A 16420-nucleotide genomic window follows, 5' to 3' on the forward strand; every position below is an offset into this window, starting at 1 on the left:
CACCAAATGTTACAAACTTATATACTGCATTAGCCAATAATTTTTTTTTTGTCCAGTTGTTACATAAGAGATATCACACCTGATTGACTCTTCCTCTGAGATGGCTCCACTTTATTGATTGGTGTATCAGATTGTGAGGTGATGTTGATTGGCTGGTTGTTAACTAATACACCAACAAGCGTTGCCTCTGAGTCAGGTTGGAGGCTGGTCTCTGGCCTCCAGAAACTGTCACCTACAGGTACAAAGAAAGAGAGAGACAGGGAGAGTTTGATTTTGATCAGTATTATTCTAACAATGTTTATCTGTCTTTCCATTTACCTATTTACTCCTATGTCTGTATATATATTTACCTGCCATCCTGCCTGTCCATTCACCTATGTTCAGTCTAAATTTACTTGTTTTTTGTTTGTCTTTGTCTGTCCATTATTCTTTATTTTCTTGTATATCTGGTGAGTTATTTTTGTCTATATCTTGTCTCCTTATCCTTAGATCTCCTCATCCTTAGATCTGAATTCCAGCAATTAAACCATATATTACATCAAAAATTTTGAATCTATGACATAATTCCTTGTGTTCCATATGTGCTCTTTCCAGTATATTTATATTTATGCTTCTTCTCGATTATTACTTTGCACCAACACACCAAGACAAATTGCTGTATATGTAGACCCTACAGTACCTGGAAATGAATCTTGATTCTGATTTTTGTGAACCAACTAGTCAGATGGTCCATATGTAAGTGTCACGGAATCGCCAGTTTGTCCCCTCACACAGCAAACCAGATCCTCATCACCTGAGTTTTAATCACCGTCACCTGGCACCCATTATTTCCGCACCACATAAAAGACACTCACACACACTCATTGTCCGGTCTCGTACGCACTAGCTGCTACTGCACGCTGTGTCTACTAACCTGACTCTTTATCTCTCTTTATTCAGTAGTTCCCCAAGTGCATCGTCCATCTAAGGATCTAATCCTCGCTCACATCAGTCTCCATACTTTGTCAATAAACTCTGTTATTTTACGTGATCTCTGTCTCCGTTGTCTTCTGTACCTGACAGTAAGTTTATGAGAACTGTTTTAATGAAGCTAATCTGCTTGTAAAGATGAGTTTTAATGTCAAGCCATAAATATACTATACACTCAGATCTGACCCCCTGCAGCTCTGAATGTTACAGTCAAATACTGCACCATGTCAAAGTGCATGACTTAGAATAACATTTGATTATTCTTTTATTTCTATAAGGCATGGACAAAGTTTTTCCTGAGTTTTAGAAAGTTGATCACAGAGCCAGACACTATGCATTAAGGGAGCAGCACAGTGTACATTCAGGAGAGAAAAGATTATATATATATATATATATATATATATATATATATATATATATATATATATATATATATAGAGAGAGAGAGAGAGAGAGAGAGAGAGAGAGAGAGAGAGAGAGAGATGCTGACATGCAGAGAGACATGTCTCTGGGGTTTGCACATGTCTCCTTTCTCTGTCTTAAACACTGGCTATAATTAAGCCATTTTCCAGCTCAATGGTCACTGCCCTTGTCACTGTGCTCAGGGGAATGCAAGCTAGAGTGAAAGACCAATAAAACCCATTAGATCATGGCATTCGGAGGAATAGGAAAAGGATGAGAAAAAAGAGTGATTGATATATGCTGTGAAGAAAAAAGAGAGGAGAAAAAAGAAGACACTGCTGACAGGGAAACATCACTCATCTGACCTTTTCTGCCTCTCATTAAGGCTGTGGTTGATACATGGCATCTAAAAATGAGGCCATTAGAGTTCTGTTTGTCTCCATTGACTTTCTTTATAATGTAATATTGGCAATCTTAGAAAGTACTAATGGAAATATTAGTGTTTACATTCTAACTAATGCTCTCTTAAGAGTAGCTCATTAAAGGGAGAATGGAACAGGGGAATAAATGGATATTTGAGAGCAGTATAATCTGCACAGTGGCTGTTACCCTGCAGTATTTTATTGAACAATTCATCTAACCATGGAATAATTAGGGTCTGAATAGCACCGTGCTATAAAAAAGGTTTAAATTATTAATTTATTAAAAAAGAACAGCTTGTAAAAATAACATCTGGAGGAAAAAGGCGCTTGATATCTGATTCAATTTTAATTATGAAACACTAATTTAAATATTGCATCAATCCTTTCTATTATATAGTATAAGAGTAGTGTGACATGGAGTGCTGTGGATATACATTTAGGGTACTTGATCCTGGTTCTCCTCACACATATCAAAACATGGCAGGCTATTCTAAAATGCCTCTAGAAATAAATGTGTGTATGCATGGTTGGATTAGCTTGTTGGATGCTGCTTTATCATGTGTTTATTTAGTTTAGTTTGTTAAAAAATGGTTAATGCTGCAAAAACAGTCACTGTTGTAACTAAATCTACAACAAGAAACTCAATGTCCTAGTAGATGCACACAGATGGTTAATTTCACAAAACGAAAAACATGTCTGAGTCTGACATATACCTAAAAGGAAATGCTTTACACATAATCAAAACATATTTCAAGTCTTTGTTAAGGCTTAGATCTAGCAAGGATGTGCCACTTCCTATCATCTTATTCTTGGTCTCTAAGATTTACAGAATACAAATGATTCAACCTGCAGAGATTTGTTCTTCGGTCCACTATGTGATGGATGTTAGCTTCACCTCAGTTGCAAGTTTCCCTAGCAATACCTAGCTACAAGATACATAGCTATTCAAAAAACCATGATAATTCTTTATTCTAAATAACAAATGAGCCCACAGTGAATAACAATACAACAAATACAGTATAGCACATGGTGGCCAATTTGTGCCTTAAATTTATTGTTGTTTATGGGTTTTTTTGTTGTTGTTGAGTAAGGTTCAAAATGACATCTAACTTTGAGAGAATTTTGTGTGAGCTAGATTTTCTTTTTATTGTCTAAACATTAAATATATTAGATAATCAAGTGGGGGGCACGGTGGCTTAGTGTCTAGCGCGTTCGACTCACACCTCCAGGGTTGGGGGTTCGATTCCCGCCTCCGCCTTGTGTGTGTGGAGTTTGCATGTTCTCCCCGTGCCTCAGGGGTTTCCTCCGGGTACTCCGGTTTCCTCCCCCGATCCAAAGACATGCATGGTAGGTTGATTGGCATCTCTGGAAAATTGTCCGTACTGTGTGAGTGTGTGAGTGAATGAGAGTGTGTGTGCCCTGCGATGGGTTGGCACTCCGTCCAGGGTGTGTCCTGCCTTGATGCCCGATGACGCCTGAGATAGGCACAGGCTCCCCGTGACCCGAGGTAGTTCGGATAAAAGGTAGAAGATGAGTGAGTGAGAGATAATCAAGTGCACTAGAAGGAAAAATAGTGGCCTCTATGAGCAAATAAAAATAAGCTAAGATATCTAAAAAATGGTTTCATAAAAGGTACTGAAAAGATTGATACTTTTCATACACTCCAACACTAATGTTTGAGTAAATGGGCGCTCTGGGTATAAAACAAAGTATGAAACAATACACTGTGTCACCTGAATCAAGGTCTACTTTGCCTCAGGGCTTTGGGTGAGAGTAAGCTTCCTTAAGTCTCTTGATTGATGACAGTTATAACCACAATTGTAGAGAATGAACACATTTAAGCACATTTTTAAAGATGAATGAGAATCAGACCAATAACAGCACCTCTGGGTTAAAAGACAGAGTAATCAGAGATAGGATGATATGTGCTTCCTAGACTGAAAAACCTCCATTTATATTGCATTATTGTCTCAAACCTCAAGTCTCAGATGGACATAAATTCTCTGGTATCTCATCCTCTACCATTTTGACCAAAAATAACATGAAGCTTGAGGACAAGAATAGTTTAAAAAGAAATAAAGAAAATCCAGCTCCTACCAAACTCCACTGGGCTCCAATCATTTGATTTTGAACATGCACACACAATAACATGAGTACAGGAAGTGTTGAAGTGCTTCCTCAGCTAATGCATCCTCTGTTCATATCATAATATTGTCTACATTCTCCGGTGGACATAATTTTTCCCTCTTGACTGAGAATAAAAGTTTTCTATATTACTCTTTAAATGGCTCCACTTCATATGAACAAATAGCACCAATAAAATGATAGCATTATTGGCAAACGTGTAGGATGAATTTATTATATAATGTATTATACTGAATATCCAGTATGACGATTTTCCACTCAGTATCTATAACATAAATAAACTTAAACTGATTATAAATTAAATGCTCTAATTTTCTCACACACAATGAAATATGTTGTATTGACTGATTATTTACAGAAATAAATGTAATTCAACATAAATAGGAAATTACACATTTATAAATATAAAAATAAATTATAAATTAGTACTGACCTGACACAAAGACTTCTGAATTTGTAGGGATTGTATGCATCTCTGTAGAAGCTTGTGATGCAGCCGGACTGACGGGAACAGACCTGGAATCTATACCCAGTGTAAAAAAGCCATCTAGGCCTTGGTAGTTTGTTGAAACAATGTTGTGTCTCTGTGCTAATGAGCTTACAGCCTGTAATACAGGGAAACATTAATAATCATGATAACTTTCATTATTTTTACCGTATATGTTTTCTTACACCTAAAAGCAACACTAATACCATGCTCAAAAAACTCAAGCTGAATAAAAGCTGATTCATTTCGGTGCATAGTTTTTTTTTTTTTTTCAATTTTTTTTTTCCATTTCATTTTTTTTTTTTTTTTCTTTGTTTATAATTTTTTCTTTGTACTTAAATACATTACAATACGTAGTTTGTACATAAAAATAATTTAAATTTAAAAATTTTAGATTTAAAAAATCTCCAAGTCAAGGGAGCAAATTTTCTCTTGCCCCTGTCAATCATGGCAACACTAGCCAATCTTGTGCATCATTATCTCATGTATTCAGTATTTGAGTGTGTTATGCTGCCCTGTGATGCAGCATGAGCAGCAGTTCATGGTTGGGTGACTTTAAATCCGGAAGCACATTAGCCCTCACCCAATTGGAAGCTGTCATATCATAGGGGACAGCTGGCTGGTGTGGGGGAATTGGCAGGTTTAGACTAATGCAGGCATTATTACCCTAGGCTATATTAAATTTCTGCTATTACTGAAATATTGTAGGTTTGAACTGATTTGAATTGCTGATTCTGTCAAAGTATAAAGGCAGATGTCGAACTTCATTACATGCAGTAAGCTGGGTTTAAATCAATTTTTAGTGATTATTTGTCATCTGAGTGGCACACTCAAATTTGGCACTGACCTATGTAATTTAGTCAAGATGACCACAGGCAGAAAGCACCAGGGTGCTCGGAGTGGTGCCTTGTGTTGTTGTTGAAAGGAAATGAGAATTTGTTATTGTTACCAGTCTGTTACACAAAATCAGATTGGATTTAGGATAAAAACCTAAAAAACATTAGTCAGACAAAAGAGCAGAAATGGCCCCTGACAAGATTTTTATTTTAGCTATTCTCTTTCTCTCACTTTCTCCTTCTCTTTACAACAGGTCAAAAATTGTGACAGGCTTTTTACAACAAAGAAAATGTGATTCACTTAATTTAAATTGATCAAATATCTGTAATATCAAACTCATTGGTTCACTATATCTATAATTTTATAATCTTTATTAGAGAAAATAATGAAAACTATTAGAGATAATAAGAAACATTTGCAAAGGAATGACTTAAAGCACACTGAATATTATGCTGGATACACCCTCAATATGTCTTAGTAAGCCTTGCCTACAATTCATACCTTAAGGGAAATTGAAACTACTCTCTGAGAAGTAACCAGATTTATTACACTATTATAAAATACTATTATATAAAACTATTCATCATAGAGCAAGAAACACCCAAACAACACTACAGAATCAATGATAATGGTTGCATTAGGCTGCATCTAACAGAGGCAGGTAGATCGAACACAAAAGTCAGAAAGAATAAATCCAAGATAGAACAACTTAAAGTACAATTTATAGAAGTGTTCTGCAGCACCTCAAAAATAAACATGATTTGTGTCTGCCATCTCAATCCAGTTTCCTACCTGCACATTCTCAATTTATATCAACATAAGATAACTAAAGTACATTGCAGTGAAAAAACATATTTGCTTTGCTCACCAGGCATGGTTTGGTAAAGAAGCCTGACTGATCTTCAGTTGTGGGGATCTGAGAGGGGAAAGGATTGTCTGAAGTAGGAAACAAAGATGGAGGTAAAGAGGATGTGTTTCTCTCCTCTTCTTCCTCCATGTCCTGCAGTGCACACCTAATTTCTTCATCAGAAGAGTCTTTATCATTAGGTAACATGCCAACACTATCACTTGACATATCTGAATCTGGACAAAAAAAAAATTAATGTAAAAATTATTAGACCTAAGACATTCTTCAGCATGGTTTGCGGTAAAAGTGTGTCCCACTTGCAGTAAGCAACATTTAGATCCATATCAATTAGCAAATAGCATAATATTGAAGGGATTAAAATTAAAGATCACCTCTACAGTAAAACTCATTTATGGGGACAGTTTACATAATCTAAGGGCAAAAATGTTTAGAAAATATAACAAAGATTATAATTACTGATATGGTGATGCTTTTTATTTTTGAAAGCGGTCAAAACGTTTGTTAAAGTTTGTAAAGTTTTTATTTCTGCCTTCTGCATATTCTCTGTAAAATGACTAGCTGCTTTTTTATTTTATTATATATAGAAAAAAATAGAGGCCTGTGATGGCTGCTAAAACAAGAGACCATGAACTAACTTGTCTCACAGATGTTAAAAAGTTAAAAATGAATTCAGTAATGATTCTGAAAAAAAAAAAAAAAAAAAAACAAGAATAATAAGTATCATTGGCATATTCCTGTGTTATAAGAGGAGTAAAACACTTTGGGATATGCTGTTTTAAAAAATAAATTACTTTCACTTTGCAACAGGCCACATCACACCACCCTGTTATGTATAATTTTTGTATAATTTTTAACAGACTGTCCTATTATGTTTTAGTCTTTACTTTATTATTTTCATTCACACTCTTTCTAGTGTATCCATGTCACATGACCTCTAGTGTATCCATGTCACATGACCTGTAAAGCAAACAGCTTATGTAGCTAAATATAACCATTATTGAATCAACATTATGAAATTATATGTACAAACAAAAAATAAATCTATAAATATATATATGGTAATCTTGTTGAATGCAAAACAACACTTGAAAATTGTCTGTATGTTGACAATTTCAAGATGGTTCCATTACAACAAAGAAAAGGAAAAAGTATTATTGGATTGTGTTGTGAATAACGTTATGTAGGGCATGTGGTAGCCTAGTGGTTAAGGTGTTGGGCAACCAATCGGAAAGTTGTGAGTTTGATCCCAGGTCCACCAAGCTGCTACTGTTGGGCCCCTGAGCAAGGCCCTTAACCCTCAGTTGTACAAAAATGAGATAATGTAAGTTGTCAAAAGCATTGTATTGATTAAGGGGGGGAATTTTTTATGATTATATATATATATATATATATATATATATATATATATATATATATATATATATATATATATACATACAGTATGTATATATAATAGCTTTCATTACTCTTTTAATTAATTTTGTGACCGTCAACCACAAACAAAAATGTATTTTATTAGGATTTTATTTGATAGACAAACACAAAGTGGCACTTAATTGTGAAGTGGAAGGAAAATGATAAATGGTGTCATTTTTTTTTTTACAAATAAATATCTGAAAAGTGTGGCATGCATTTGTATTCAGCAGAGTCAATATTTTGTAGAACCACCTTTTGCTGCAATTACAGCTGCAAGTCTTTTGGGGTATGTCTCTACCAGCTTTGCACATCTAGAGAATGAAATTTTTGCCCATTCTTCTTTGCAAAATAGCTCAAGCTCAGTCAGATTGGATGGCGAGCGTCTGTGAACACAATTTTCAAGTCTCACCACAGATTCTCAATTGGATTTAGATCTGGACTTTAACTGGGCTATTCGAACACATGAATACACTTTGAACTAAACCATTCCATTGTAGCTCTGGCTGTACTGTATGTTTAGGTTCATTGTCTTGCTGGAAGTTGAACCTCCGCCCCAGTCTCAAGTCTTTTGCAGACTCTAGCAGGTTTTCATCTAAGATTGCCCTGTATTTGGCTCCATCCACCTTCCCATCAACTCTGACCAGCTTCCCTGTCCCTGCTGAAGAAAAGCATCCTCTCAACATGATTCTTCCACCACCATGATTCACGGTGGGGATGGTGTGTTCAGGGTGATGTGCAGTGTTAGGTTTCCACCACACATAACGTTTTGAATTTTGGCCAAAAAGTTAAATTTTGGTCTCATCTGACCAGAGCACCTTCTTCCACATGCTTGCTGTGTCCCCCACATGGCTTGTCGAAAACTGAAACCGGTATTTCTTTTGGTTTTCTTTCAACAATGGCTTTCTTCTTTCCACTCTTCCATAAAGACCAGATTTGTGGAGTGCACGACTAACAGTTGTCCTGTGGACAGATTCTCCCACCTGAGCTGTGGATCTCTGCAGCTCCTCCAGAGTTACCATGGGCCTCTTGGCTGCTTCTCTGATTAATGCTTTCCTTGCACAACCTGTCAGTTTAGGTGGATGGCGATGTCTTGGTAGGCTTACAGTTGTGCCATACTCTTTCCATTTCTGGATGATGGATTGTATAGTGCTCCATGAGATGTTCAAGGCTTGGGATATTAATATATAACCTAACCCTGCTTTAACCTCTCCACAACTTTATCCCTGACCTGTCTGGTGTTTCCTTTGTCTTCATGATGCTGTTTGTTCACTTCTGAGGGCTTCACAGATCAGCTGTATTTATACTGAGATTAAATTACAGACAGGTGCACTCTATTTATTAATTAGGTGACTTCTGAAGGCAGTTGGTTTCACTGGATTTTAGTTAGGGGTATCAGAGTAAAGGGGGCTGAATACAAATGCTCACCACACTTTTCAGATATTTATTTGTAAAAAAAAAAAAAAATTGGACATCATTTATAATTTTCATTCCACTTCACAATTATGTGCCACATTCTTTCGGTCTATTTCATAAAATCCCAATAAAATACATTTTTCTTTGTGGTTGTAACATGTCAAAATGTGGGTTTGTGGGTATAAATACTTTTGCAAGGCACTGTACATAGAGTGGATTGCGTCAGGAAGGTCATCCGGTGTAAAACGTAATTTAAACATGCAAGCAATGTCGACCTACAGGGTGACGGCAAAAAATATGTTACTGTTGGTTGAGGAAGAAGAGGATGGAGAAGGGTTAGTAGGCAAAGATAAAAGAGGAAAGGCAGGAGTATAGTATAGGTCTAAGTATAGGAACAATTAATGTTGGTACAATGAGAGGCAAAGGTAGAGAGCTGGCAGACATGAGTACTGTGTGTTCAGGAGACCAGGTGGAAGGGGAGCAAAGTACATAGTACTAAAGGGAGATACAAACTGTTTTATTATGGTGTGGATAGGAAGAGAAATGGGGTAGGAGTTATCCTGACGGATGAGTTTGTGAGGAATATTTTAGAAGTGAAAAAAGTACAGGGTAATCTGTTTGAAGTTAGAAATTGAAGGTGTGATGTTGAATGTCGTCAAGAGTAAAGTCAAGAAGCTTTTATTGTGTCATTTCAACCATATACAGTTAGGTCCGTATATATTTGGACACAGGCACATTTTTCATACTTTTGGCTATGTATGCCACCAGAATAAAATGAAAATGGAAAAAACCAAGATGCATTTGAAGAGCAGACATTCAGCTTTAATTCAAGGGGTTGAACAAAAATGTCAAGTAAAAGGTTCAGGAACTGCAACATTTTTATGCACTGTCCCCCCAATTTCTGGGGCTCGAATATAATCATAAATAAAATGTTCATTTTTAAGATTTTGTTGAAAATCCTTTGCAGGCAATGGCTGCCTGAAGTCTGGAGCCCATGGACATCACCAGAGATTGGGTTTTCTCCTTTCTGATTCTTTGCCAGGCCTTAACTGCAGCTGTCTTCAATTGATGTTTGTTCATGTTCTTTCTGCCTTTAGTTTTTCCTTCAGCAATTGAAATGCATGTTCAATCTGGTTGAGATCAGGTGATTGATCCAGCCATTGCAGAATATTCCATTTCTTTTCCTTAAAAAACTCTTGGGTTGCTTTTGCAGTGTGTTTTGGATCATCTGTACTGTGAAATGCCGTCCAATCACCTTTGCGGTATTTGGCTTAATCTGGGCACACAGCATATTCCTATATACTTCAGAATTCATTCATGTTTCTGTCACATCATCAATAAACACCAGTGACCCAGTGCCACTGGAAGCTATGCATGCCCATGCCATTACCCTGCCTGCGCTATGTTTTACAGATGATGTTGTATGCTTTGGATCATGAGCTGTTCCAAGCCTTCTCCATACTTTTCTCTTCCCGTCATTCTGGTAAAGGTTGATCTTAGTTTCATCCGTCCAAATAATGCTTTTCCAGAACTCACCATTGCATTCTTTTTTCTCAGAATGTACCAAACTGTTGATCTGGCCACTCCTAATGTTCCTGCTATCTCTCTGATGGATTTGTTTTGTTTTTGAAGCCTAATGATGGCCTGTTTGACTTGCATGGAGAACTCCTTTGAATGCACGATGTAGGTTCACAGCAACAGATTCCAAGTGCGAATACCACACTTAGAATCAACTCCAGACCTTTTACCTGCTTAATTGATGAAGAAATAATGAAGGAATAGCCTACACCTGTCCATGAAACAATTTTTGATTCAATTGTCCAATTACTTTTGGTCCCTTAAAAAAGGGGGGGTGGCTACTCTTAAAACCCTTCCTCCAATTTGGATTTAAATACCATCTAATTAAACCTGAGAGACTGCACTTTCAGCTCTTCACTTGAATATGTTTTGGTAAATACCTCAAAGTTCTACTTATTTGATTGCTCGGGACAGTTTGGCCCTTGCTAATCTTAGGGCCACCCTGTCCCCTGTTCTGAAGGTTAGGTCTCTAGTCTTCAGCAGCATGTGCACTTTAGCAGTCATCCACAGCTTCTGGCTGGAGGGTGTGGTGATGGTCTTGGAGATGGTCACGTCATCAATGCACATGCCGAGTCACCATTGGTTGCAGCCTCCCTGAAGATCTTCCAGTTAGTGCACTCAAAGCAGCCCTGAAGAGCAGAGGTGGCTCCTGCTGGCCAGGTTTTAACCCTATTCATAACCGGTTTAGAGCATCTGACAAGAATGCTGGAATTAGCATAACAGAGATGTGGTCTGAGTAGCCGAGGTGGGGGCGGGGATCTTCATTATACTTGCCAGGAATGTTTGTGTAAACAAGATCCAGTGTGTTTTCCCCTCTCGTTGCAACTGAGTCAAAACAAAACAAAGACGCAGCAATTTCTAAACTCTCGCCGTGTAGTCCATCCAAGTCGGATGTAGTCCAGTTTATTGTCCAGGGAGCAAACATTAGAAAGTAAAATGGATGGGAAAGCCTCCCAGCTAGGGATTGTTTTTAGCCTAGCACTTACACCTGCCTGCTTACCGCGCTTCCGTTTCCTTGAGCACCACTTTTGGCATCTCCTCTCCTGGTCCCCAGTATCAGGTGACACAGAGGACTAGAGGCCTGTTCTCCACAGCAAGCTGAGGTCACAAAGCCTTTCCAACACAACATCGTGCAGGTTGGTTGTTGCACGATTTCTTTATTGTATTAACTTCTGGTGGTCGTATACATGAACACCATGAACACCGGTGTCTCTGGTGTCCATTTACTAGCAATAGCCGGGCTAAAAAACTTAAATAGCATCATATTGTATCCGGAGTGGCCGCTGCATGCTACTGCCATGCCGCCATCTTGTATGGAAGTCAGTGGTTATGCTCCACAAGTAGGCTGTGAGTTAGAAGAGAAAGAATGATTATGGAGTGAGTTAGATGAGGTGATGGAGAGTATTTCCAGATGGGAGAGAGTAGTGATTGGAGCTAACTTCAATGGCATGTTGGTGAGGGAAAGGAGGAATTGATGGGCAGGAGTAAAGAAGATAAGGAAACATGGTGGTGGAATGAGGAAGTACGGGACAACACCCAGAGGAAGAGGAAAGCTAAAAAGTTGTCAGATGTAGAAAGTAGACAGGGTTACAAGGAATCGCAGTGCAGAGTGAAAACGGAAATGGCCAAAACCAAACAGAAAGCATACAGGTTGTGTGCCAGGATAGACACGAGGAAAGGTGAGAAGGACTTGTACAGATTAGTGAGATAGAAAAATAGAGATAAGAAGGATGTACAACAGATAAGGGTGATTAAATATAGAGATGGAAAGGTACTGACAGATGAGGAGAGTGTGCAGAGAGGTTGGAAGGAGTATTTTGAGGAACTGATAAATGAGGAAAATGAGAGGGAAAGAAGGGGGAGGAGGTGAATCTTGTAAGAAAATGAATTGAGGAATTGAGGAGAAGTGTTCTAGTGCCAATCATTATACCTCTTTAGTTGCTACAACTCTGCACATCACCCTTGTTCTTAAAGTTGATGAGCCACACAATGAAGCTATGGGAAAGAGTAGTGGAAGCTAGGCTAAGAAAGGAAGTGGATATTTGTGAGCAGCAGTACAGCTTCATGCCCAGAAAGAGCACTACAAATGCATTTTTTGCTCTGAGAATATTAATGGAGAAGTACAGAGTCTTTGTGGATTCAGTGAAAGTGTATAACAAGGTGCAGAGAGGAGCTATAGTACTGTAATGTCAGGAGTGGCAGAGAAGTACGTCAGAGTAATTTAGGATATCTACTGTATGAGAGGAGTATGACAGCAGTGAGATGTGTCATACTGTAGGTCAGACAGAAGAGATCAAATTGGAGGTGGAGCTTTGAGTCCCTTCTTATTTGCTGTTTTGATGGACAAGTTGACAGATAAAGTCAGACAGGAACGTCCATAGACAATGAGGTTTGCAGAGGATATTGTTATCTGTAGTGAGGGTAGAGAGCAGGTAGAGAAACACCTGGAAAGGTGGGGGTCTGCTCTGGAAAGGGGGGGTAATGAAAGTCAGTCGTAGTAAGACAATACATGTGTATGTATGAGAGGGAGCGAATTAGAACAGTGAGGTTAGAGGGGCCTGGGCTCAGGAAGGTGCAGGAGTATTTGGGGTGGTTGTAGTGGGTGGAGAAGGGTGTCGGGAGTGTTGTGTAACAAATATGGAGGTCTTAAATGAGGACATTGAGTTAATTAGTGGACAAGTAGAGGATGCCAAGGAAAGTAGAAGATAGAAGTCTTACATTAAAAAAAGCTAGAAAAACTGCTAGCTTCTGTCTCTCTCTCTCTCTCTCTCTCTCTCTCTCTCTCTCTCCAATGCTTTAATAACATTTAAAATACACAGCTTGATGCCTGCATGGTTCTGCTAGTCAGCAAGTAAAGCTTAAAGTCCCTGCTGTGTGGGAACAATGCAGTATATGTGTGATTCAGATCATGTTTGAGTATGTGTGTGTTTCCTTGCATGTCTCAAGTCAGCAAAGTCCCTGCTGTGCTGTGTGCATATCCGCATTTCGATTCCGATTGTTGGGTGCCCCAGGTGATGGTGGTGATTAGGTTCCTGCCTTGTATTCCTGTAGTTATCCTCAGTGTGTAATCACTTGGCTTAATGCTATGGTGCACTGGGTATTTATTTAATGCTCTAAACAATATCTAAAGAGAAAGGCCTTTATTGGTCTGTCTAAATTAACTCTGGCAAGCAAGCAGGGGAAGTGAAGAGGGCCCGTGCATAACCTGATTTTGCCAAGAAATCAGCATTCCAGATAGATACTTAAATTTTATATATATATATATATATATATATATATATATATATATATATATATGTATATATATCCATCATATAATGGTCATGAAGTGTTCTCTAATGTTCTGGAGGGTAGAGTGGTAGGCTTTAAAAAAAAAAAAAGCCTTATTCTGGTTTAAGCCACACACAGTTCCTGTATTTACATATTTACAAAATTTAGACACAATTTATTTGCCATTTTTAGTATATAGTATATACTTGTATTTAGTATATTTTTTAGAAATAAAATATGAAGAGATGGCAATGGTATACAGTAGTATGCTAAGTAGTAAACACAACAGGAGGCTAATCATACTCACCTGATAAGCACAGTGAAAGGGGAAGTGAGATTTGCAGTATTTCTGACTTTGTTGAAGATGTTGATCCTAAAGGAAGAAAATATGGTTCCTCATCATCTGTGAATGGCTGCTCTGCAGATAAAGGTGTGTTACCACTTTGAGTCAGAGTTTTAGCTTTAGTATGATGGAGTACTGAGGGTGTCGGGCTCAATTTTGTCTTGGCTGAAATGGAAACTGCTGGTGGAAGGGATTGGAATGAAGTTGAAGGTGATGGACCATGGGAGGAATCTACGCTCTGTGTTAATGTGGCTTTTAGAGAGGTTCTTAGATTTAGATTTTTATGAAAGTCAGTAAGCCTTGGTGACTTGAATAATTGAGTAAACATTTTTTTGTTCTCTCCTACTTGGATGGACTTTGACAATGATGAATTGGGACAGTTAATCAAGACATTGGTACCTGGACCTTCTGGAGATATTGGGCTCAGTTTTTCCATGAAGGAAGTAGGAAATGCTGCCGATGAGGAAAGCAACTGTCTATGGGGTTGCAGAAAACGAGAAAGGGAGGGATTCCAGTCAACTGCTGAATTGGATATTGCTGAAGATGGCCCTTTGGGGGTCTGTAGATTTTGGAAATCACTGTGTCTTGGTGATAGTGCTCTTTGAAGTATGTGTTTCCCTTGTTGATGTGACATTATTAAGGCAGGTGCTGAGCTGTTTAAAATGTCTGAAATAGCAGCTTTTTGACATTTATGAGGAGCAAAGGATGAAACATTATCTGATAGTGGTAATTGTGAGAACTGACTTAGCATTGTATCATTAGCAGGTTTAAAACATGCTTGTAAAAAAACAGATGAATTTGTTTGACACTCAACCTCCTCTTCTAAGTGTAGAGGCAATGGGAGATTCGGAGTGTTAGATCTTGTTTGATAGCGTTCTAGATGAGTGAGACTCAGTTGTGGATTAGATGAATCAGGGGATGTTGGAGATTGACACTGATCTGTGGAAATTAATGAACTATAGGTTTGAGGAGAAGTAGAAGAGCTGTATTCCCAACCTTGTGGTGTACATTTGAGTGCTGAATTGGGTTTTGATGGATATTTTAACATCTGTGGTTTGAGTAGTTTTGGTGATTGTGCTTCTTGAAGTGCATGTTCCTTATAATTTACAAGGTGTAGCATTGCAGAGTCTTTTAAAGAGGAGATATCCATAGATTTTTGGAGATTATGGCAAATGAGTGATGACAAGTGTTGGTCAGATGGTGGTGACTGTGAGGATGATTCTAATGACCCACTCAGTAATGCATCATTAACCAGGGCTTGAGTCTTTAATGAGAACTCCAGTGAATTTGTTGGATGCAGTCTTGCTAAAGCATCTACTTGTTTTTGCTCTCTGTAGGAAAATGTGAACCAAGAAGACAATTAGGAAATGTAAGGAATAAATACCCTTTTTTATTTGTGCATCACATATCATTGGCTAATCCATTTTTTAAATGACCCCTTTTGTTTCCACTGTGCTATAATTACGTTTTTCATCTCCTTCCCACTTAATTTTCAATTAATTACTGTTTGACTGAAAGTATTATAAACCCAAACTGATTAGTTTACCACGTCATTGCCCAATCTGAATCTACTTTGTCACTAACCAAACCTTGCACCACATGTTATTACCTGATCTGGTTCCCAGTGTGATCTGCAGCCTAAGTATCATTAACACTTATGTATTCTTCATGTCATAGTTAATTTATAATTCCAGTACCCAAACAAGCTGCTGTCTTTGTGTTCTTAAACAATATTCATGCTTGTCACAATCTTACATTCATCCAATGTTTTTAGATGATTTTCATCTTCATGTAGTTATCTGATTTACTGTGTATTGTTCATGCAGGCAAGCCTACACTACATTACACTGTGACCCCTCAGTGCATACCAGACATACACAAAATATTTTGTTGTATTTTTTACAATACTAATTTATGCTCAAAAGAATTTATGAAAAGGTATATATATATATATATATATATATATATATATATATATATATATATATATATATATATATATATATACACACACACACACACACAATATATATTATAAACACTATACACAGTATTTTCCAGATATTTGCATTTTATATGAAAAAGAAGTCTGCATTAAGAAGTATTCATAGAAAGAGAAGTAAATTAATAGATCAGTAAATACAATTAAATAAGCAAATTAATAAAACAAAATTCCAGCACAAGTTTCCTGTTTTAGATTTGAGTTAAATGTGTTTGGTTTTTATTTCATATACAGTACAAAATATGTGATGAAAAATATGAGACATACT

General features: G+C 37.5%; 1 protein-coding gene across 1 annotated transcript in view; it reads right to left on the bottom strand.

Annotated features, from left to right (window-relative positions):
• Positions 1–12830: 12830 nt before the first annotated feature.
• Positions 12831–16420, bottom strand: part of zbbx (zinc finger, B-box domain containing) — a 37925-nt gene continuing 34335 nt past the window's right edge. Inside the window, exons 13-14 of the mRNA XM_060878623.1 lie at positions 15259–15481; positions 12831–12947 (exon numbers count right to left, since the gene is read on the bottom strand). Of these exons, the coding sequence (XP_060734606.1) occupies positions 12831–12947; positions 15259–15481 (340 nt within the window). The remainder of the gene's footprint in view (positions 12948–15258; positions 15482–16420) is intronic.

This window comes from Tachysurus vachellii, chromosome 9 (genome assembly GCF_030014155.1).
Source record: "Tachysurus vachellii isolate PV-2020 chromosome 9, HZAU_Pvac_v1, whole genome shotgun sequence".
NCBI lineage: Eukaryota > Metazoa > Chordata > Actinopteri > Siluriformes > Bagridae > Tachysurus > Tachysurus vachellii.